The 21,939-nt window shown below is 38.3% G+C and overlaps 1 protein-coding gene across 20 annotated transcripts in view; it reads left to right on the top strand.

Moving 5' to 3' along the window:
• The window catches only part of LOC129404909 (uncharacterized), a 161,031-nt gene extending 142,631 nt beyond the window's left edge, over nt 1-18,400 (top strand). For 18 of the 20 annotated variants that reach the window (XR_008630301.1, XR_008630292.1, XR_008630286.1 and 15 more), the window contains 2 exons: nt 16,105-16,177; nt 18,076-18,400. Coding sequence is in view for 2 of the 20 variants with exons in the window: in XM_055139886.1 (XP_054995861.1) it covers nt 16,105-16,113 (9 nt within the window). In the remaining 18 variants the exon portion in view is untranslated. The remainder of the gene's footprint in view (nt 1-16,104; nt 16,178-18,075) is intronic. The other 2 variants (XM_055139852.1, XM_055139548.1) reach the window with 1 other exon arrangement.
• The last annotated feature ends 3,539 nt before the right edge of the window (nt 18,401-21,939 follow it).

The following is a 21,939-nucleotide window of genomic DNA, read 5'->3' as shown; positions in this document are numbered from 1 at the left end:
ACCCAGATCCTTAACAGTATCTTTGAAATAATAAACTACATGATTTCTCAAAAGTTGTACAGAAGAACTCTTGTGAAGGGATGCTGGCTCTCTGGTAATTTTGTAATGTTGAAACATTGTATACGTGGAATTTACAGTATTATAAATCATAGCACCCAATAATTTTTTTTTAAAGTTTCAGTTTGAGGAGACATTTCATAGTAGGTCCTGGTTCTGTTGGATTTTGTATTGACTTTAGCAAAGTAAGAACTTGACCGGTTTGCAAGATTAATATTTATTGTTGGCCTTAGCTCTAGGTCCATCTTTTCATACAACCCCATGATATGAGCTCAGTTTCCCTTCTTTTACCTCTGCCTCATATGACTTTTGGATTTTCTTCTTCCTTTCCTTTGTTCATGTCCCAGTAAGAAATCATCCACTTACATTCATATTAACAACTCCATCACTCTGCTTAAAGTTTTATCTTTTCTACCATTTTCCTTTCCTAGTCTTTTTTTTCCCTCTGGCTTTTTAGGTCACACCCGGCGATGCTCAGGGGTTACTCCTGGCTCTGCACTTAGGAATTACCCCTGGCGATGCTTGGGAATCGAATGCCCTACCCGCTGTGCTGTTGCTCCAGCCCCTCCTTTCTTAGTCTTGATCTTTAAAAATTCCTTTTCCTGGGCTGGAGCAGTAGTACAGTAGGTAGGGAGCTTGCCTTGTATGAGGCCCATCTGAGTTTGTTCCCCAGCATCCCACATGGTCTCTCGAGCCTGCCAGCAGTGATTTCTGAAAGCAGAGCCAGGGGTAACTCCTGCGCATCACCAGGTGTAGCTCCAAACAAACAAACAAACAAACAAACAAACAAACAAACAAATCTCGTTTCTGAATTTCCTACTATTCTCTTTCTTTCAATTTTTTTGACTTCTCTCACCATTCACACTGAATCTGTTCTAATCTGTGTTCAGTCATCATTCTTACAACTGTCTTTAGAACTATATACCTACTTCCTCTCTCTGCCCTAGAGTGAGCATGGACTTAGCCAATGGGTAAATGTGGAGAGAGTAAGCAAATCAGTTCAGCTTATGGCCACCTCCTCCAACCTGCAGAAGAGCATTTTGTGTGGAGCCCACTCTTTCCTGGTGGCCTCCTCCGGGAGACGCCCTCATTCTTTACAAAGCCAGGCCTTGTTTTGACTTTTATGCTAGACTACTTCTGTACCCTGGATTTATCAGTGATAGCGGTTATATTCTGACTTCTTTGCTGCTTTTAAAATTTTGATTCTTAATTTATTCAGATCCCAGCAAGGAAGGGAATTTCAACTTTAGGAAATTTTTTTTAGCAACCTAATTACAATAGCGTGTAAGTGTGTAAAGTCTTTTCAATCACTTATTCCAAGGATTTGGCTCCTCTCTTTCCTTTCTTCCTTCCTTCCTTCCTTCCTTCCTTCCTTTCTTTCTTTCTTTCTTTCTTTCTTTCTTTCTTTCTTTCTTTCTTTCTTTCTTTCTTTCTTTCTTTCTTTCTTTCTTTCTTTCTCTCTTCCTTCTTTCTTTCTTCTTTCCTTCCTCTTTCTTTCTTTCTTTCTTTCTTTCTTTCTTTCTTTCTTTCTTTCTTTCTTTCTTTCTTTCTTTCTTTCTTTCTTTCTTTCTTCCTTTCTTTCTTCTTTCCTTCCTCTTTCTTTCTTTCTTTCTTTCTTTCTTTCTTTCTTTCTTTCTTTCTTTCTTTCTTTCTTTCTTTCTTTCTTTCTTTCTTTCTCTCTTTCTTCCTTTCTTTCTTCTTTCCTTCCTCTTTCTTTCTTTCTTTCTTTCTTTCTTTCTTTCTTTCTTTCTTTCTTTCTTTCTTTCTTTCTTTCTTTCTTTCTTTCTTTCTTTCTTTCTTTCTTTCTTTCTTTCTTTCTCTCTTCCTTCCTTTCTTTCTTCTTTCCTTCCTCTTTCTTTCTTTCTTTCTTTCTTTCTTTCTTTCTTTCTTTCTTTCTTTCTTTCTTTCTTTCTTTCTTTCTTTCTTTCTTTCTCTCTCTCTCTCTTTCTTCCTTCCTTCCTTCCTTCCTTCCTTCCTTCCTTCCTTCCTTCCTTCCTTCCTTCCTTCCTTCCTTCCTTCCTTTCTTTCTTTCTTTCTTTCTTTCTTTCTTTCTTTCTTTCTTTTTTCTTTCTTCCTTTCTTTCTTTCTTCCTTTCTTTCTTTCTTCCTTTCTTTCTCTCTCTTTCTCACCGTGAGGTAAAGTAATAAAACTTTCATGTTTGAGCTTCAATCATATAGTCATCAAACACCCATCCCTGTTATGAGTTATTTGGATACCTTAGTATTCATATAGCAGGAAAGCTTATACTTTCATGGCTATACTAGCATGCGACAGGGATAAATGAAGACGTTACTGGCACCTGCTTGAGCAAATCGATGAACAATGGGATGTTAGTGATACAGTGATACTTCATCTAGAGTAGAAGTGTGAAATGAGTCAACTCTGCCTGTCTAAAACTTAATACTTGTCTCTCAAAATGGCCCTTTAAACCTTGTCCAGGAAGCAAGTTACCTATGAGAATCTAGCTAGGTTACAGATGACCTTAAACCTGATTCTTCTAACTACCCTAGAGCACATTGGACATGGACAAATAAAACAAAGTTCATCTTGGTCTGTCATTTTCTGGATTATTTTGCTTGTATCCTGCAGCTGTTTCTCACACACAGAGTACATGAGTGTTCATTTATATGTTGACATAAAGAAAATGTTAAAAGCTCGATGATTGTTCCTTCACCTACTTTCAGCAAGCATTTCTTATCCAGAATGATCATTTCAATTATCATTGTCATAGTTGTCCCTTCTCTATCCCAACTGCCTTTTCTCCCAGCACGTGAGGCAGGCTTCAAACCCTGGACCAATTCTCCTGGCTCTTGTTTCTACTGTACTTTGGTATCTCATGGTGATTCAATTAAAAAAAAACCAAGGAAATGAATAAACAAACAAACAGCTTAATGTGTTTTGACCTGATCACTTGAGGTATCCTGTTCCAAAGCAGGTAGAATTTCTTTGGTTTCTTTGTAAGATTGATAACACTGTGTATTTATGGAAATGGATCTTGGAGAAGCTATGGCTTGATTATCACAAATTCTACATTTCCCCTACTCAGGATGTACATGGAAGCATGTCTTCATTAGAAACCAGCACAACATGTGCAGCCAAGACGACTGAGTTAAACATCCAGGGATTTTCACTTACTGCACATTTTTATACAATATTAAAGAAAAGATTTAGGGAGCCTGGCATTGTTAGATCATTTCACTGCTCACCAAACAGATTTGAAATGGACTTTTAATTATTATTGTCAATTTGCTGTGGCTATATTCCTTAATATGAACATCTGATTAGGATAAATTTTCTTTAATTGATAAACAGCACTTAAACTTGAGTGCTGAATTTGATGTTAGTCATTGGCATATACACTCTATTATTATATTGGCATATGTCATACATTATGAATTTTTGCTGGAGTAAAACTTATGGACACTTTCATCTATTTTGGTTTTGAGGTCATTTTTCTGCATTCACCTTTGTATGGCTTTTTAGATTTATTAGTGGAGATAGGGCAAGGCTAAGATATTTGCAGGGCTAATAAACAGTTTTCTATATAGAGAAAGCCCATTAACATGGACCTCACTAAATTTGGAATTTATGGTAATGAGGGCAGGGCCTGGGCCAGCATTTACTTTTTGCATTGTCTCTGAACTAACACTTTGCTGAGCTAATAAATAGTATAAATACAATTACAGGGGGAGGGCATGATTACTTTAAGAGGCAGCCTTTTCAAGCACTTTAGAGAAAGGCTTTGCAAGAGAGCTAATGAGTATTGTGGCACTATGGCAAGTCACAGCTATGCCAGTTGCTAGGTATATGACCTTGGACAAATTAGTTGGCTTCTCTGATTATCTTTCCCCTCATCTGTAAAATGTAGATAGTTATCTAACTTATGGCAATACTGTGAAGGTTAGATTTGATATACAGAAAGTGCTTGGTGTGCAGTAGGTACTTTAGGAATGGCAGAAAATTGTTACTTAAAATATCTCCCTAGAATAATTGACGAGCTTATTTTAGATATTCTGAGTTTTAACACTAAAAACTTTGTCACTTTAGAGTTTTGGTAACTTAACATGAGATCTTGCTGTATTATTATTTATTTATTGAAAAAACACTAGCAGTTTGGAGGCCAAAGAGATAGCACAGCCAATTTGGTGTTTGCGTTACATGCATCTGACCTGAGTTTGATCCTTGGTACCACATATGGTGCCCCAAGCTTGCCACAAGTGATCCCCGAGTACAGAGCCAGGAAAGGCTGAGCATCTGGGGTCTCCAAAGTGAAAAAAACCTCAAACAACAACAACAACAACAAAAACCCACAAAGGGGAAATTTAAGAAAAAAGGGAGAAAAAGGAAAACAAGACAAAGGTAGCATTAAAATATTACCCATAAAACAACATGAATAATACTTTGAAAGTGGGAATATAGGCCTCAAATTAGACTTATGCTACTTAGTAGTTATTTTTTCCAGAATATTTATAGTCTTTGAAGGCATACCCAGAAAACTGGATTAAAAACTAAAAATCCAGAAAGAATGGATTATATATTATATATAGTATATGTCATATTATGTATACTACATGATATATAGTATATATAGTATACAATATATTATATATCGTATATATTATACTGAAGAAAGAAGCAATCAATCCATATTTTTCATTTTCATTTTTTTTACATTCCCTTCCCTCATGTTTTATGTATTATTTGGATGAAAAACGTAAACACTATGATGTCCTGCACATAGACTTATTCTGTTCTCTAAATGACAGTTTACACAGTTTTTCAGAATCCATTCAGACTGAATTAGTTCCATGATTGGCAAATAGGTGGCACTTGTGATAGGAATGAAAGCAGCCGGGTGAGTATTTATAAAGTGCTCTTCAACTGGAGTAATATATTTTCTGAAAACCTCTCATCTTTGCTATTTTTGTAGAAGTATAATCTGACCATCTTCCTTCAGGGAAACATGAGGATATTTTTGATGTTCTTAGCTATTAACAAATGCACAATCATAAACATGTCATAAAGTCAAGTTTTTTTCCTCTCTCCATCATATGCAGCTAGAGCAAAGTTCGTTAACTTAAGTGGGAAGGAACAAGACCAGTACAATTGGGACTGTGTGCCTTTGATGTTCCAGGACTGGAAGATTTAAGCAGATTATTTTTTGAGGGGGTCGCCAAGTGGTGTTCAGGGGCTTCAGGGGCCTCTCTAAACAATTCTTGACCAAGCAGGCTGGAGTCAGAGGAGTCAGACGCAAGTATGTGGGGATACACTACACACAGACCTCATGGTACCAGGAACCAGCAAGTCAAACCTAGTGGTGCTGGGGTGGGAAGGGGAGGTATGTGGTGCTGGGGATGGAACCTGAGTTGGGGACTCCAGCTTCATGCTATCTACCAGATCCTAAGAAGATTATTATCATTACTATTATTATTTATTTTATACACTGTGGTTTTCAATACTATTAGTTGTATGATTTCATGCATAACACATTCCAGCCCACAAAACAGATTATTAAAGGTAAGGTCAACAAATTAACCCAATAACCAATGGCTTAATATAAGAACTTTTATATAAATAAATGTGTAAATCAGAAAATAAATGAGCTATCTGATTCTGATCACATTTCCTAACATATGAGTGAGAAAATGTGGTCACTTCAACGTCTACTGTACTGATTAGTTATCCCATCATTATTAGAACTACCAAAAGGTTGACTTACAGGGAAGGTATGGCATCATTTGTCTACATTTGGCAAAACAATAGAAATAACAATAATAGCTATTTGGGGAGTAGGTTGGTAAACACACTGTGGGCCTCAGAGCTCACTCTGGCTCTGTGCTCGGGGATTACTCATGAAAATGCTCTGGGGCCCAGTGCAGTGCTGGGCACCGAACTGGGGTTAGCTATGAAGGAGGTTAGCACCTTAACCTCTGACTTCCTCTCTGACCCATAATAAGCATTTTTAGTGGAATGATTATGCAGAATACTCTCTGCAGACACAGTGTTAGAAATTGGGATCATTATGAGAAGCAAAAACAAGCAAACAAAAAAGACATGTTCTCAAGTTGCTAAAAAGGCAAGTTTATATAGCTCACATAATTTGTCCAAAGTTCGATGATAGTAAGTGATAGAGTTGAAATTATCATGCAGTTGTGTTTTATTATCCTAAACTTTATCTTTGTTTAGAGACAAAAAGATAGAGATGCAATGGCTTAAATAAGAGAAAAGCATTCCTTTTTAAAAAAATTTAAAAAATTTTGTTGAATCACCGTGAGATAGAGTTACAAACTTTCATGTTTGAGTTACAATCATACAACGATCAAGCACCTATCCCTCCACCAGTGCACATTCCTCACCACCAATATCCCCAGTATACTCCCCCTTCCCACCCTCCCCCTACCTCCATGGCAGACAATTTCCCCCATACTCTCTCTTTACTTTTGGGCATTATGGTTTGCAATACAAATACTGAGAAATTGTTATGTTTGGTCCTTTATCTTCATTCAGCACACATCTCCCATCTCAATTGATCTCTCCAACCATCATTGTCTTAGTGATCCCTTCTCTATTTGAGCTGCCTTCTCCTCTAGCTCATGAGGCAGCCTTCCAATTATGGAGCAATCTTCCTGGCCCTTGTGCCTACTGTCCTTGAGTGTCAGTCTTATATTATGTTATTTTAATTCCACAAATGAATGCATCCTTCTATGTCTGTCCCTCTCTTTCTGACTCATTTCACTTAGGATGATACTGTCCATGTCTATCCACTTATAAGCAAATTTCATGACTTCATCTCTCCTAAAAGCTGCATAGTATTCCATTGTGTATATGTACCAGAGTTTCTTTAACCAATAGTCTATTCTCAGGCACTTAGGTTGTTTCCTGATTATAGCTATTGTTAACGGTGCTGCAATGAACATATAGGTGCAGATGTCATTTCTACTGTGCTTTTTCACACCCTTGGGATATATTCCCTAAGTGGTATTGCAGGGTCACATGGAAGCTCAATTTCTAGTTTTTGAAGGAATGTCCATATTGTTTTCCAGAAAGGCTGGACCAGTCGACATTCACACCAATAGTGAAAAGAGAAAGAGCATCCTTTTCCCCCACATACACGTCAGCACTGGTTGCTTTTATTCTTTTGAATGTGTGCCAGTCTCTGTGGTGTGCGATTGTTTTTTTGACTTGCGTTTCCCTAATGATTATCAATGTGGAGTAATTTTTCATGTGCCTTTTGGCTGTTTGATTTTCTTTTTTGAGGAAGCTTCTGTTCATTTCTTCTCCCCACTCTTTGATGGGGTTGGAGGTTTTTATCTTGTACAATTCCACTACTGTCTTTTATATCCTGGATATCAATCCCTTATCAGATGGGTATTTTGGTAAATATTCTTTCCCATTCTGTGGCCTCTCTCTCTATTTTGGTCATTGTTTCTTTTGAGGTGCAGAAGCTTCTTAGTTTGATGTAGTCCCATTTGTTTATGTTTGTTTCCACTTGCTTGGTCAGTGGTGTTTCATCTGTAAAGATGCTTTTAGCTTCAATGTCATGGAGAGTTCTGCGTACATTTCCCTCTCTGTACCTTATGGATTCATGTCTGATATTGAGGTCTTTAATCCACTTTGATCTGACTTTCATGGCTGGCATTAGACAGAGGTCAGAGTTCATTGTTTTGCAAGTAGCTATCCAGTTTTCCCAGCACCACTTGTTAAAGAGGCTTTCCTCGTGACACCTAACATTTCTTGCTCCTTTGTCAAAGATTAGCACTGTAGCACTGTTGTCCTATTGTTCATCAGTTTGCTCAAGCAGGCATCAGTAACATCCCCATTGTGAGACTTGTTACTGTTTTTGGCATGTTGAATATGCCCCGGGTAGCTTGCCAGGCTCTGCCATGCAGGTGGGATACTCTCGGTGGCTTGATGAGCTCTCTGAGAGGGATGAAGGAATTGAACCCAGGTCAGCCGCTTGCAAGGAAAATGCCCTACCCGTGTGTTATAGCTCCAGTCCTAGATTAAGTGGTCATATATTTGAGAGTCTGTGACAGAATATTCAACTCTGTTCCATTGGTCTGTGGGTCTGTTTCTAATTCAATACCATGCTGCTTTAATTACTACTGCTTTGTAGTACAGTTAGAAGTTGGATAAGGTGATTCCCCCTCCCATCTTCTTTTCCCCAAGAATTGCTTTAGCTATCCATGCAGGTTTATTGTTACATATAAATTTCAGGAGTGTTTTGTGTATGTCTTTGAAAAATATCATGGGTATCCTGATAGAGACTGCATTAAATCTGTATAGTGCTTTGGAAAGTACTGCCATCTTGATCATGTTAATCCTCCCTATCTATGAGCAGGGGATGTGTCCCCATTTCCTACTGTCCTCTTTTATTTCTTGAAGTAGTGTTTTGTAATTTTCCTTGTATAGATCCTTCACCTTTTTAGTTAAGCTGATTCCGAGGTACTTGATTTTCTGACATACTATTGTCAATGGAATTGTTTTTCAAATGTCTCTTTCTTCTCTTTCATTATTTGTACTTAGGAAAGCCATGGACTTCTAGGTGTTGATTTTGTAGCATGCCACTTTACTATACAGAGCTATTGTCCCTAGGATCTTTTCTGTAGAGTCTTTAGGATTTTCTAAGTATAGTGTCATATCATCTGCAAATAGTGATAGCACAATTAGTGACCTCTTCCTTTCCTATCTGTGTGGTCTTTATATCTTTTTCTTGTCTAACTGCTATGACCAGAACTTCCAGTACTATATTGAGTAGAAGTGGTGAGAGTGAGCAACCTTGTCTTGTGCCTGATCTTAGAGGCTTTTAGTTTTTCCCCATTGAGAATGATACTTGCTGTGGGCTTGTGGTAGATGGCTTTGACTATACTGAAGAAAGTTCCTTTGATACCCATTTTTCTGAGAGTTTTCATCATAAACGAGTACTGGATCTTGTCAAATACTTTCTCTGCATCTATTGATATGATCATATTTTTTTTATCTTTTCTTGTATTGATATGATGAATTATGTTAGTTGACTTGCATATGTTAAACCATCCTCACATTCCCAGGATGAATCCTACTTGGACATGGTGTATGATCTTTTTGATGAGTTGTTGGATTCTGTTTGCTAGGATTTTGTTGAGAATGTTTGTGTCCGTGTTCATCAGGGATATTGGCCTATAATTCTCTTTCTTTGTGGTATCTCTGTCTTCTTTTGGTTTCAGGGTGATATTTTCTTCATAGAAACTGTTTGGAAGTGTTTTGATTCTTCATTTTCCTGGAAAAGCTTAATAAGGATTGGGAGTAACTCCCCTTTAAACATTTGGAAGAATTCACTAGTGAACCCATCTGGGCCAGGACCTTTGTGTTTGGGGAGACTTTTATGACTTTTATTACCGTTTCAATTTCCTTGATGGTGATCAGGCACAAGACAAGGTTGCTCACTCTCACCACTTCTACTCAATATAGTACTGGAAGTTCTGGTCATAGCAGTTAGACAAGAAAAAGATATAAAGACCACACAGATAGGAAAGGAAGAGGTCACTAATTGTGCTATCACTATTTGCAGATGATATGATACTATACTTAGAAAATCCTAAAGACTCTACAGAAAAGATGGTGATAGGTCTGTTCAGGTAGTCCAGGTCTTCTTGCTTCAGCCTTGGGAGGCTATAGGAATCCAGGAGTTTATCCATTTCTTTGAGATTTTCTTGTTTCATAGCATAAAGATTCTCAAAGTAATCTCTGAGGATCATTTGAATTTCTGTAGTTTTTGTTGTGACTTGTTTCTGATTCGGTTTATTACGGTTTTCTCTCTCCCTTTCTTTGTGAGTCTTGCTAGAGGTTTATTGATCTTGTTTATTTTCTCAAAGAACCAGCTCTTGGTTTCATTGGTCTTTAGAATTGTTTTTTTTGGGTTTCCATCTCATTATTTTCTGCTCTAAGTTTAATTATTTCCTTCCTCCTGCCTGGGTTGGGTTCCTTTTGTTGGTCATTATCCAAGCTCTTAAGCTGTGAGGTTAGGTTACTTATGGGGCTCGCTCTTCCTTCCTGAGGAATGCTGGTAGAGCTATAAACTTTCCTCTTAAAACAGCTTTTGCCACATCCCATAAATTCTGGTAACTTGTATCCTCACTTTCATTTGTTTCCAGGAATCTTTTGATTTCCTCTTTGATTTTCTTTCTAAGCCACTCATTATTCAATAGTAAGCTGTTTAATTTCCAGGTGTTTGATTTGATTTGCTGTTTGTTTGTGTGATTCACTTTTATTTTCAGTGCATCATGGTCTGAGAATATAATTGATACAATCTCTCTCTTCTTAATTTTATGGAGGTATGTTTTGTGGCCCAGCATGTGGTCTATCTTAGAGAATATCCCATGCGCACTTGAGAAAAATGTGTATTCAGCTTTTTGAGGATGAAGTGTCCTATATATATATATCTACTAAGTCCCTTTCTTTCTTTTTTTTTTCCTCAAATAGAGTATGTCCTTGCTAAGCTTGAGTCTGCTTGATCTATCAAGAGGCGTTAAAGTGGTGCTGAAATATCCAACTAGTATTGTGTTGCTATGGATGTCTTTCTTTTTTTCTTTCTTTTTTTTAAATTTATTTATTTTTAATTAGAGAATCACTGTGAGGGTACAGTTACAGATTTATACACTTTTGTGCTTATACTTCCCTCATACAAAGTTTGGAACCCATCCCTTCACCAGTGCCCATTCTCCACCACCCGTAAACCCAGTGTCCCTCCCACCCTCCCCAATCCCATCTCCCCCCCACCCCACCCTGCCACTGTGGCAGGGCATTCCCTTCTGTTTTCTCTCTCTAATTAGCTGTTGTGGTTTGCAATAAAGGTGTTGAGTGGCCGCTGTGCTCAGTCTCTAGCCCTCATTCAGCCCGCAACTCCCTTCCCCCACATGGCCTTCGACTACAATGTAGTTGGTGATCGCTTCTCTGAGTTGACCTTTCCCCGGAACGTGAGGCCAGCCTCGAAGCCATGGAGTCAACCTCCTGGTACTTATTTCTACAGTTCTTGAGTGTTAGTCTCCCACTCTGTTATTCTATATACCATAGATGAGTGCAATCTTTCTATGTCTGTCTCTCTCTTTCTGACTCATTTCACTCAGCATGAAACTTTTCATGCCCATCCACTTGACTACAAAATTCTTGACCTCCTTTTTTTCTAACAGCTGCATAGTATTCCACTGTATAGATGTACCAAAGTTTCCTCAACCAGTCATCCGTTCTGGGGCATTCGGGTTTTTTCCAGATTCTGGCTATTGTAAACAGTGCTGCGATGAACATACATGTGCAGATGTTGTTTCGATTGTACTTTTTTGCCTCTCTGGGATAAATTCCCAGCAGTGGTATTGCTGGGTCAAATGGGAATTCAATATCTAATTTTTTGAGAGTCGTCCAAATTGTTTTCCAGAAGGGCTGAACCAGTCGGCATTCCCACCAGCAGTGAAGAAGGGTCCATTTCTCCCCACATCCTCTCCAACAGCGGTTGCTTTTGTTCTTTTGGATGTGTGCTAGTCTCTGTGGTGTGAGGTGGTATCTTAAAGTTGTTTTGATCTGCATCTCTCTGATGATTAGTGATGCAGAGCACTTTTTCATGTGCCTTTTGGTGCTATGGATGTCTTTCTTCAAGTCTGCGAGTAGTTGTTTTGAGTACTTTGATGGTCCCTCATTAGGTACATATACATTTAGGAGTGTTCTTCCTGCTGTACATATCTCCCTTGATCAATAAGAAATGTCCTTCACTGTCTCTTGTGATCTTCAGTCTGAAATCAATGTGGTCTGATGCCAGAATGGCCACCCCAGATTTTTAAAGGGAGTTGTTTGCCTGTAGAATTGGTTTCCATCCTTTGGTTTTGAGTCTGTGTTTGCTCTGACTGTTCAGATGTGTTCTTGCTGACAGCAGAATGTTGGGTTCAATTTTCTGATCCATTCTGCCACTCTGTATATTTTCATTGATATGTTTAGCCCATTGATATTGAGAGAGATTATTGTTATGGGGTTTTGTCCCATGTTTCTGCCAAAGTTTGGTGTATTTGAGGGGCTTGTCTTGTCTTAAAGTAGCCCCTTTGGTTGTTCTTGTAAATATGGTTTCGAGTCTATGAAGTTCTTGAGCTGTGTTTGTCTGTGAAACTGTGTGTTGTTCCTTCTGATATGAATGAGAGATTAGCTGGGCAAAGTATTTTTGGGAAGGCATTTGTTTTGTTGAGTTTTTTCACTACATCCCACCACTGTCTTCAGGCCCTGAGGGTTTCATCAGAGAAGTCAGCTGTCAATCTTAAAGATGCTCCTTTATATGCAATTTCTTTCTTTGATCTTGCTGCTTTCACAATTTTATCTCTGTCTAAGGTTTTTGCCATTTTGATCAGGATGTGTCTTGGGGTATTTTATTTGGATTTCTTGTAGCTGGTACCCTTCAGGAGTCCTGAATCTGGTCGCATGTGTTCTTCAGCTCTGGGAACATCATGGCAATGATGTCTTTGACAGTTTCCTCTTCATCAAGATTTTTTTCCTGTCCCTCTGGGACCCCAATAATTCTTATGTCATTCCTTGTGGCTTCATCACGATTCTATCTTGATATCTGTTCATTGATTGTGAGTTTATTTTCTGCTCTTTTCTGGAGAGTCTCTTCACTTCATCTTGGAGCATACTGATTCTTTCCTCAGCAGTTGTTATTCTGCTACTGAGGCCTTCCACTGTTTTTCAATTCACCTACCAGGTTTTTTTTTTTTTTTTTTTCACCTACCAGGTTTTTCAGATGTCATTTCCCTTTGTCATTTTGTTTGCATTTTCCACATTTCTGTTTTCAAATCCTCTTGTATTTTATTGGTGGTACATTCTATTGCTTCTTTTAGTTCCCTATACATCCTCAGTAGCTCCCTTCTAAATTCCTTGTCAGAGAGGTTGTCTAGTGGAGAATTCCTTTACACAGAAGTGCTGCTATAACAACTCCACACTGCTTGTGCTTAGACTTATTTAAAGGAGAAATAAAATTGTTTAAAATTTTTTTTTTTTGCTTTTTGGGTCACACCCAGCATGCTCAGGGCTTACTCCTGGCTTTGCACTCAGGAATTACTCTTGGCAGTGCTTGGGGGACCATATGGGATGCCGGGGATTGAACCCAGGTCGGCCGCCTGCAAGGCAAACGCCGTACCCGTTGTGCTATGGCTCCGGCCCCTTAAAAAATTTTTATTTTAAATTTTTGCTTCACTTTATTTAAACATTATGGTTTACAGTTTTTCAGGATGATTTGTTACAGGTGTTCAAGATTCCAACACTAATTCCCCCACAACTATCACCTTCCCTCCACCATTGTCTCCGTTTTTTCCACCATCCCCCAAACCTACCCCCATAACAGGCACACAATGCATTTTATATTGCTTGTTCCCACTAAATATCTAATGATTGGAAAATATTTCTGTAGAAGAAAATTCATGAAAATTCTTGTATCTCACCAGAGGGACATTAAGTCCTTGTCTGAGTGTTTACTAAACTGTTGCTGCAAATTAAGCCCTCTCTGTTAATGTTTTTTTGTTAGTTGAGATTGGTTGGCTTCTACATTACATTCCCATCCAATATGGTGATTGTAGTATTATAATGATATGTCAGTATTGAAAATGTCTCCCCAAAAAATCCAGAATTTTTTTATTAGTTTATTTTTAATTAGAGAGATATCATGAGGGTACAGTTACAGATTTATACATTTTTGTGCTCATGTTTCCCCCATACAAAGTTTGATAACCCATCCCTTCACCAGTGCCCATTCTCCACCACCAGTAAACCCAACATCCCTCCCCCCCTCCCCAGTCCCGTCTTCCCCCACCCCACACTGCCACTATGGCAGGGTATTCCCTTTTGTTCTCTCTCTCTGATTAGGTGTTGTGGTTTGCAATAAAGGTGTTGAGTGGCCATTGTGTTCAGTCTCTAGTCTGTATTCGGCCCGCATCACCCTTCCCCCACATGACCACATTTTACTTGGTGGTCCCTTCCCTGAGTTACCCAGAATGAGAGACCAGCCTCCAAGCCATGGAGACAACCTCCTGGTACTTATTTCTACTATTCTTGGGCGTTAGTCTTATAGTCTATTATTCTATATTCCACAGATGAGTGCAATCTTTCTATGTCTGTCTCTCTCTTTCTGACTCATTTCACTTAGCATGATACTTTCCATGCTGATCCACTTATATGCAAACGTCATCAAAAAATGGGGCGAAGAAATGAACAGAAACTTTACCAAAGAAGAAATACGAATGGCCAAAAGGCACACGAAAAAGTGCTCTACATCACTAATCGTCAGAGAGATGCAGATCAAAACAACCACGAGATACCACCTCACACCACAGAGACTAGCACACATCCAAAAGAACAAAAGCAACCGCTGTTGGAGAGGATGTGGGGAGAAAGGGACCCTTCTACACTGCTGGTGGGAATGCTGGCTAGTTCAGCCCTTTTGGAAAACAATATGGACGATTCTCAAAAAACTAGAGGTTGAGCTCCCATTTGACCCAGCAATACCACTGCTGGGAATATATCCCAGAAAAGCCAAAAAGTATAGTCGAAGTGACATATGCACTTATATGTTCACCGCAGCACTGTTTACAATAGCCAGAATCTGGAAAAAACCCGAGTGCCCTAGAACAGATGACTGGTTGAAGAAACTTTGGTACATCTATACAATGGAATACTATGCAGCTGTTAGAAAAAAATCCAGAATATCTGGAGAGTTTAACGGTGGCTAAAGTTGATCTTTTTGGAGATTTATTTATGTCTCTGGAACAAGGCTGGTAGATGAGCTTACATGGTGGCAGTGGTGAGAAGAGAAAAAGTTTCACAATAATAATCTATCTCTGGGTAATGGCCTCATTTTATACCTGATTTGGAATAATGAATTTAAGAGGCATTTCTTAGAATTTATACACTTTGCTTTTGCACATATCACACTATACTAGCCATGTCTATCTTTAAGAAAGGCTGGACTCCCAAAATTTCCTTTGTTTATGTCTCAAGAAAGAATCTCAGACTTAAAAAATCTCTGCTATAAAGTACTTTAGGGAATGGATTATAAAATAGCAATGAAAATATTCTAAGATTTTGATGGGGTTCAATATACGAATCATGTAGAGTTAGAACCAAGAACATTCAAGTTCCTTAAAATTTCTGGTCTTCTATGATAAAGTTTAGATATTTACGCTTTACTATAAAATTGGGCTGAAGCAATAGCACAGTGGGTAGGGCATTTGCCTTGCATGCCGTTGACCCAGGTTCAATTCCTCCATCCCTCTCGGAGAGTCTGGCAAGCTACTGAGAGTATCCTGCCCACATGGCAAAGCCTGGCAAGCTACCCGTGACGTATTCAATATGCCAAAAACAGTAACAACAAGTCTCACAATGGAGATGTTACTGATGCCTGCTTTAGCAAATTGATGAGAATCAGTGATACTATAAAATTAATTGAAACTTAATTATATATCATTTATGTTGAAGAAAACTCATAACTCCTGGGACTTTATTTGGGAGAGATAAGTACAGGGTAGACCTTAAACACATACACTTACATTCTTCTTTGTTTTGCAGGGATGAAGCAAATAATTTTTATTGAAATAAATTTAGAGAGTATATTCTATTTGTTACCTGGGTGCTCTCTTCAGACTTTGCTGGCCAAGCATAGTGTAGTTTTTGATGAGCTCAATGAGCCATGTAATGCTGGTTGTATGTGTTGTGTCTTCTAAACAGATAAACCATCTTCGTTCCCTTCTCCTGGATCCAGCTTTTCAGATTCGACATCATTAGTCATGAGATGTGGCAGGAGAAAAAAAGAGAAAGATTTAAGTTAGAACTGGTCTAATAAGTCTACCCTAACCAGACTTCATTTGTGGATTGGAAGGAAGGAAGAGGAAGGCAATTCCAGATTTGTTTCTTCTCATTGGCTACAGGACAGCAGAGAAAAGTCAATCCAAAGAGCATGAGAGTAGTTAAGGACTTTTTTCTAGGTATGAGTGTAGTAAGTTAATTCCATTTCCTTATCTTTTCTCCCCCCCTTTTTTTTTGCAGCAGGGTTGAAGAGTATGCTAAGTGACCAGAGAAGATGGGATCAGAACTTTTTTCTTCTAGAAGTCCACATCAGGTACTTTGGAAGCGTTACAACACATGCAGAATATAGCCTTTACAAGAATTCCCAAAGAACTAAAGGATAAGTCGATGTAAATTTGTTTCTTAGAGAAGACTCTTAGGATCATGTCACAAAAGAGAGTTGAAGGATGAAAGGAGTTCATTAAGAAGGAAAATAGTGGGGTGAGCTCAGTAGTCAGGTACTTGTGTTCCTCAAGTCGAAACTTCATGTTGGAAATAAGGAGAGTAAGGAGAATAGGAAAGTGGAATTCTGACCAATCAGACAAGAGTTAGGCTCAAGGTAGTAACATAAGATTGTTTTAAAATGACATTAATGTTAAAGTCCAATATTTTATGGAATACAGAAAAAACACTAATAAATGATGGCAACAACTGACATTGCCATAGAACTAAATTACCAGGGAAAGGTGGGAGAAGAGTTGACATGAACTGGAAGATTTGATGGTGATTGTGGTAACACTGCATGCCTAAAATAGAAACATTTATACTATTGAAGTCCATCGTCATCTCCTCCCCCCCCAAAATAACTGAACTTATTACTCCTGAAAATATTCAAAGAATGAAGTAAATATGAAAAGTAACATCATTGTGTGTAACCCATCATATGTAACATCATTTGGAAGGAGTTAAAAGTTACAATAGAGGTGACTTAGGCACAGCTAGGAGGCTGTCATATGTCTCTGAAGAAAACAGGGTCTGATAATAGGGTCAGGATGTATTTGTAGAAATTCGGCAGAAAATAGCTCTATGGAAGATTCTTTAAATTAGGAGATAATTGCTTTTGCAACATATTTGATATATTGGATTGGGAAGAAAGAACCTAAAATGATTCCAGGGAAATTTCAAGTGCTCACAGTATGTATTTTTTGCTCATATACCAAAAGTTGTTTTAAGAACACATGTAATTGCTTTGGCTCAGTTTTGAAAAAAACAAAGTAAATTAGTGAATAAATTATATTTAGGTTATGTTTACATGAGTGTGCAGTGGGTCAGTGATATGATATTTCTGAGATATAGTAGCCCTTGAGTATGTTCATGAATAAAAATCTTGCTTTAAAGTCATTCTCTGTTTATTAATCTGTAATAGTACTGCTAGTATTCGGGGCAGGAGTCTGACTGATGTGGACCCTACCTGAGTCCTTCCATGCTGCTCTCATGGGGCCTTTGCTGCTGTTGCCAATGCTTGAATGTTTATATGCACTTTCTTCTTGGCCCACCTGACTCGTTCAAAAGCTTTGCTGAAAAAGTGTGCTTGCTCCTACCCAGCCAGATTGCTTTACAACAGGCTTCTTTATCTGCAGAGGTTTCCTTGCCTCCTCTTTGGTGGTCCATGAGGGCAGACAGGAACTTTACTTTTCAAGAAGAGGTTGACCTTGGAGACTCAGTAGGGCTTTTTTTCCTGCTTATCAAGCTCAAGGAATGAAAATACAGACTCCTTACCTGGGGAGGAAAACTTTGTTTTCAGAATACAGTTATAGGGTGCTTATGTTGCCATTAGATTGGGACCTGTGCCTGGAAGTGGCATGGATTTCTAAGTCATTATTGAAAGTAAGGGAAAAAATTAGAATAGCATTATCATAGCATTATCATCAAAGATCCTGGTTGGCCCCAAGGAGATAGTTCAAAGGGCTGGAGTGCGCACTTTGCAGCAGGACTCCTGCCTTTGGTTCCTACCATCATGGAAGGCCTCTGGCGACAAACCCAGAGCACTGTGCAGGGAGTGTCTCCCAAACAACCAAAAAAATAAAAAAGAAAAAAGGTGAAAAATGATAGATAATACTGGCTATTTTTTGAAATATTGAACTCAATAATTTTAGTGATCTGTGAATGAGTTTCTGAAAAGTTGACCTGAGAAAGGCTTGAATTAATAGTTGTTTCCCATTTTGTTCACAGATGTCCTAGCTCTAGGCCCAGGATGGACTAAACACTGGCTCGCTGAGTCTATCCTTTGTATCATCCTTTACATCTTCCTGTTGGGAAGACAACCACTGGAGAATCATCTTGTTACTGTCAGCAAAAGTGAAAGCACATCAATACATCGAGAATGCAACAGTGGCCAGTAGATAATGATGCCCATATCACACAAGCTTCAGCAAAGGAAATTTTCACTGGCCAGAAATCAGAAAAGATTGAACTTCTCCTTTTGTGTTTTATCTGCTGCCTAAAATGATCTACCTCCTACAAATTAATATGCATTAAAATACATATTGACTTTTCAGCTTAATTGAGTATTTATTATGTGTGAATCACTGCACAAAATATGGGAGGGAATGAGGGAGACAAATAAAATGTGGTTCCTGCCCTCAATGAATTTACAATTAGTTCCAAAGCCCACGATTTTTTGGTTCTCTGCTCTTAATTAAGTGTGTCTTAAGAATGGAAAAGTATATTTGTAAGCATTTTAAGTCCCTTTAATAAAAAACAAAACCCCCAAACTCTTAATGTGGGCAACTTAGGACATCTCAATTTCATTCTTTAGACTCCCTAAAAGTAGGATTTTAAAAACAATTTCATGAATATTCAGCAGAACTTAGAAATATTAGCACAAAGTCATCCAAGTTTATTTGAATTAAATTTTATTCTCCCTCATAGGTGTACATTATTAGGAGATATGTTGTGTTTATACATTTCTTGGTGAGTGGGGAGATAAATGAATTCTGTTTCTTTGGGCTTCTACATATGTCTCATGCCCTGGGGACCTGCTACTCTGAGTAAGTTATTTACTTGGTACCACTGTATCACTGTCATCCCGTTGCTCATCGATTTGCTCAAGTGGGCACTAGTAACGTCTCCATTTTGAGACTTGTTGTTACTTTTTTTGGCATATTGAATACACCATGGGTAGCTTGCCAGGCTCTGCTGTGCAGGCAGAATACTTTCGGTAGCTTGCCGGGCTCTACGAGAAGGCTGGAAGAATGGAACCCAGGTCGGCCGTGTGCAAGGCCAAGGCGAACGCCCTACCGCTGTGCTATCACTCCAGCCCATTTACTTGGAGAAGGGGAAATTTTGGATCAAACTAGAGATGTTGCTACTGAATCTAAGAAAGATCTTGAAATGGGCAAAATAGGGGCTGGAGCGATAGCACAGCGGGTAGGGCGTTTGCCTTGCACGCGGCCGACCCGGGTTCAAATCCCAGCGTCCCATATGGTCCCCTGAGCATGACCAGGGGTAATTCCTGAGTGCAAAGCCAGTAGTAACCCCTGTGCATTGCCAGGTGTGACCCAAAAAGCAAAAAAAAAAAAAAAAAAAAAAAAGAAATGGGCAAAATAGACATGGGCAATGGTTCTTCTTTTTTTTTTTTTTGACATGGGCAATGGTTCTATAAGAAAATCTAGTGAAGTAACAGTATTCACTGTCTTGTCCTTAATGTTCTGTTAGTTGAATGGCCAATTTTTTCCTCTTCAAATATTTCTAATATGACCTTGAACATACAATGTTTTCCCCCAATATTTCTAATCTGATATTAAGTCATTATTTTTCCAATGTTAAAGCAATAATAGGACTACAGACACTAGACACTTTATGTAGTACTTTTGTCAGGTTGTAGTATGTATGAACCTACAGAAGGCATCATTGTCTCAGTAGTGTCCATCTGAATGGACAATGTGCCAGACTCTTTTAAAGAACATGATCAAGATGCTTCTTAATTAAGATTCCAATAATATTGCTAATAGCAGTGTGTGTCATTTGAAAAATTAATTCTCTCTTATTAAGTAATATGGTTCCATATAAAATAGTTTTAAAGTTTTCTTTTTATGGCTATTATATTATTTCCTATGGAATTTGGGAATCCTAATACCATTCATTTTAATTTAATTTCTAAAAATTTTTCTGCTTTTCAGCAAGGAGTAGCCATAATTTGATCAATGACTTATTTTTTTTTACCAATAACTTTAGTTTCATGATGTATTCCTTAATAGGATGAGTCTCTCCACGAGGATGAGTCTCTTCACCTCCAAACTTTTAGTAGTAATATTGCATGTTTGTTACATATTAAACAGCTTCCAAGAAATATGAATTATGAATCTTTACTGTATTGAACTTTATATGAATATTTATTATCATGGGGAGATTGTTTTAAGGTATCCACTCTGTATTCCTGATCCTGGCACAGTGCTTTGTGCATAAAATATATGTGTTTGGTAACTCTTTGGTGCTAAAGGTATGTAAAGTTGATTTTACAAAAAATATTTGGGGAGCCAGAGAGATGGTTCAGTGGGCAAGGCACTAGCCCTGCTCATGGCCAACCTCAGTTGGGTCCCCAACACCTCAAATGATCCTTCAAGCAATACCATGAGTGATCCCTGAGGGTAGAGGCAAGAGTTAGTACTGAGCACTGCCGAGTGTGGACCCCAAACAAAAACAAAACAAAAGTACAGTTCTTTAGTCTCCATAAAAGACAGGAGTCTTGCTAACAGGGTGGCACTGCACCTTGATTAGTTTGTACTTCATAAGCTGTTTACTTAGGATGCATCTAAAATAATCATACACTTCATAGGTGGTCTAGTCTTCTGGATTCTTTAATTCATCTCTTGGATTCACCATTTCAGCCCTGTGATATATGCTGAGCAAACCTACTGCTCCTGGCCTTGTCCCACTCTGCATAGGTGTTGGAGGCAACTGCTAACATCTCCGGCTTATCTATCACTAGAAGAGTAATTATTGTGTTCCTTGGTACCCTGATATACAAAGCAGGAAAATAAGTGATTTATACATATTCTCATGTTAAAGATCTCATTTAAGCTTCCCAACAGCCATTTGAAATCATATTCTCCACTGTAGATATATGGATTTTGATGAAGTCATGGAGTTCTAACTCCAGATCTTTAAATTCCAAGGCCTGAAAAATTAACTCCTCCTTTCTACTGGGTCCCAGGAAGAATTTCTGTGCTAGATGGAGGTTGTGTGATATGTGGAAAAAGGGAGTTCAAAAATGGATCTAATCCAGATTCATCGCATTTAGTATTCCTGAAGAGCAAACTATCTAACAGATCAAACCCAACAAATCACAGTTGTTCTGAGAATGGGGGAGGGCAGAACAATTGGGACAAAGCAAAGTTGGAAATAAACCAATTTGAGTCAAACCTTTAGCCTTTACCTCATAATGCTTTAAAAAAAGAAGAAAAACAAAAAAGCTCCCTACTTTTTTTTTTAATATGGCCTGACACCATGTGATAAATCAAAGCTTGATGTAATTGACCCAGAATTGATCCCCAAATGTCTTTTGGGGAACATGTTTTAACTCTGGTTGTTGATTCTGAGGAATAATTGCCACCCTAGGAAGGTAATTACATATGCCATTGTTTATACACATAATAGACTCAGAAGGCATGTTCTGCACAGAAGGAAAGAATTCCACTTGCATATTAGGGGTGTGTTCTATGCATTGTGTCAGAGTGCCACAAATAACATTTGAATGGTTCCCTATTACTGCTGCAGATTTCCCCTCGTGTGTGTGTACTTAAGTGTATGCTTGTGTGTGTGTGTGTGTGTGAGAGAGAGACAGAGACAGAGACAGAGACAGAGAGAGTGAGTCACGTAAAGCTGTTTCTTGAGCCGACTAAAAAGGCAGTGATTTGCTTGTCCTTAAGTTTTTAGTTTACCAAAAACATTTTCAAAATCAGATTCAATTAGTTTTGTCTTGCAAAAAAGACTGTTTTCTTCGTATTTGGCATATACTTATTAATGAGTCCTCATATTTCTGTATATCAGGGGTATTTACTTTGTGGAAATAGAAAGTGAGAATCCTTTTCCACA

This window comes from Sorex araneus, chromosome 1 (genome assembly GCF_027595985.1).
Source record: "Sorex araneus isolate mSorAra2 chromosome 1, mSorAra2.pri, whole genome shotgun sequence".
Lineage (NCBI taxonomy): Eukaryota > Metazoa > Chordata > Mammalia > Eulipotyphla > Soricidae > Sorex > Sorex araneus.
Note: the sequence above shows the minus strand (reverse complement) of the source record. Positions and strands in the feature narration are given on the sequence as shown.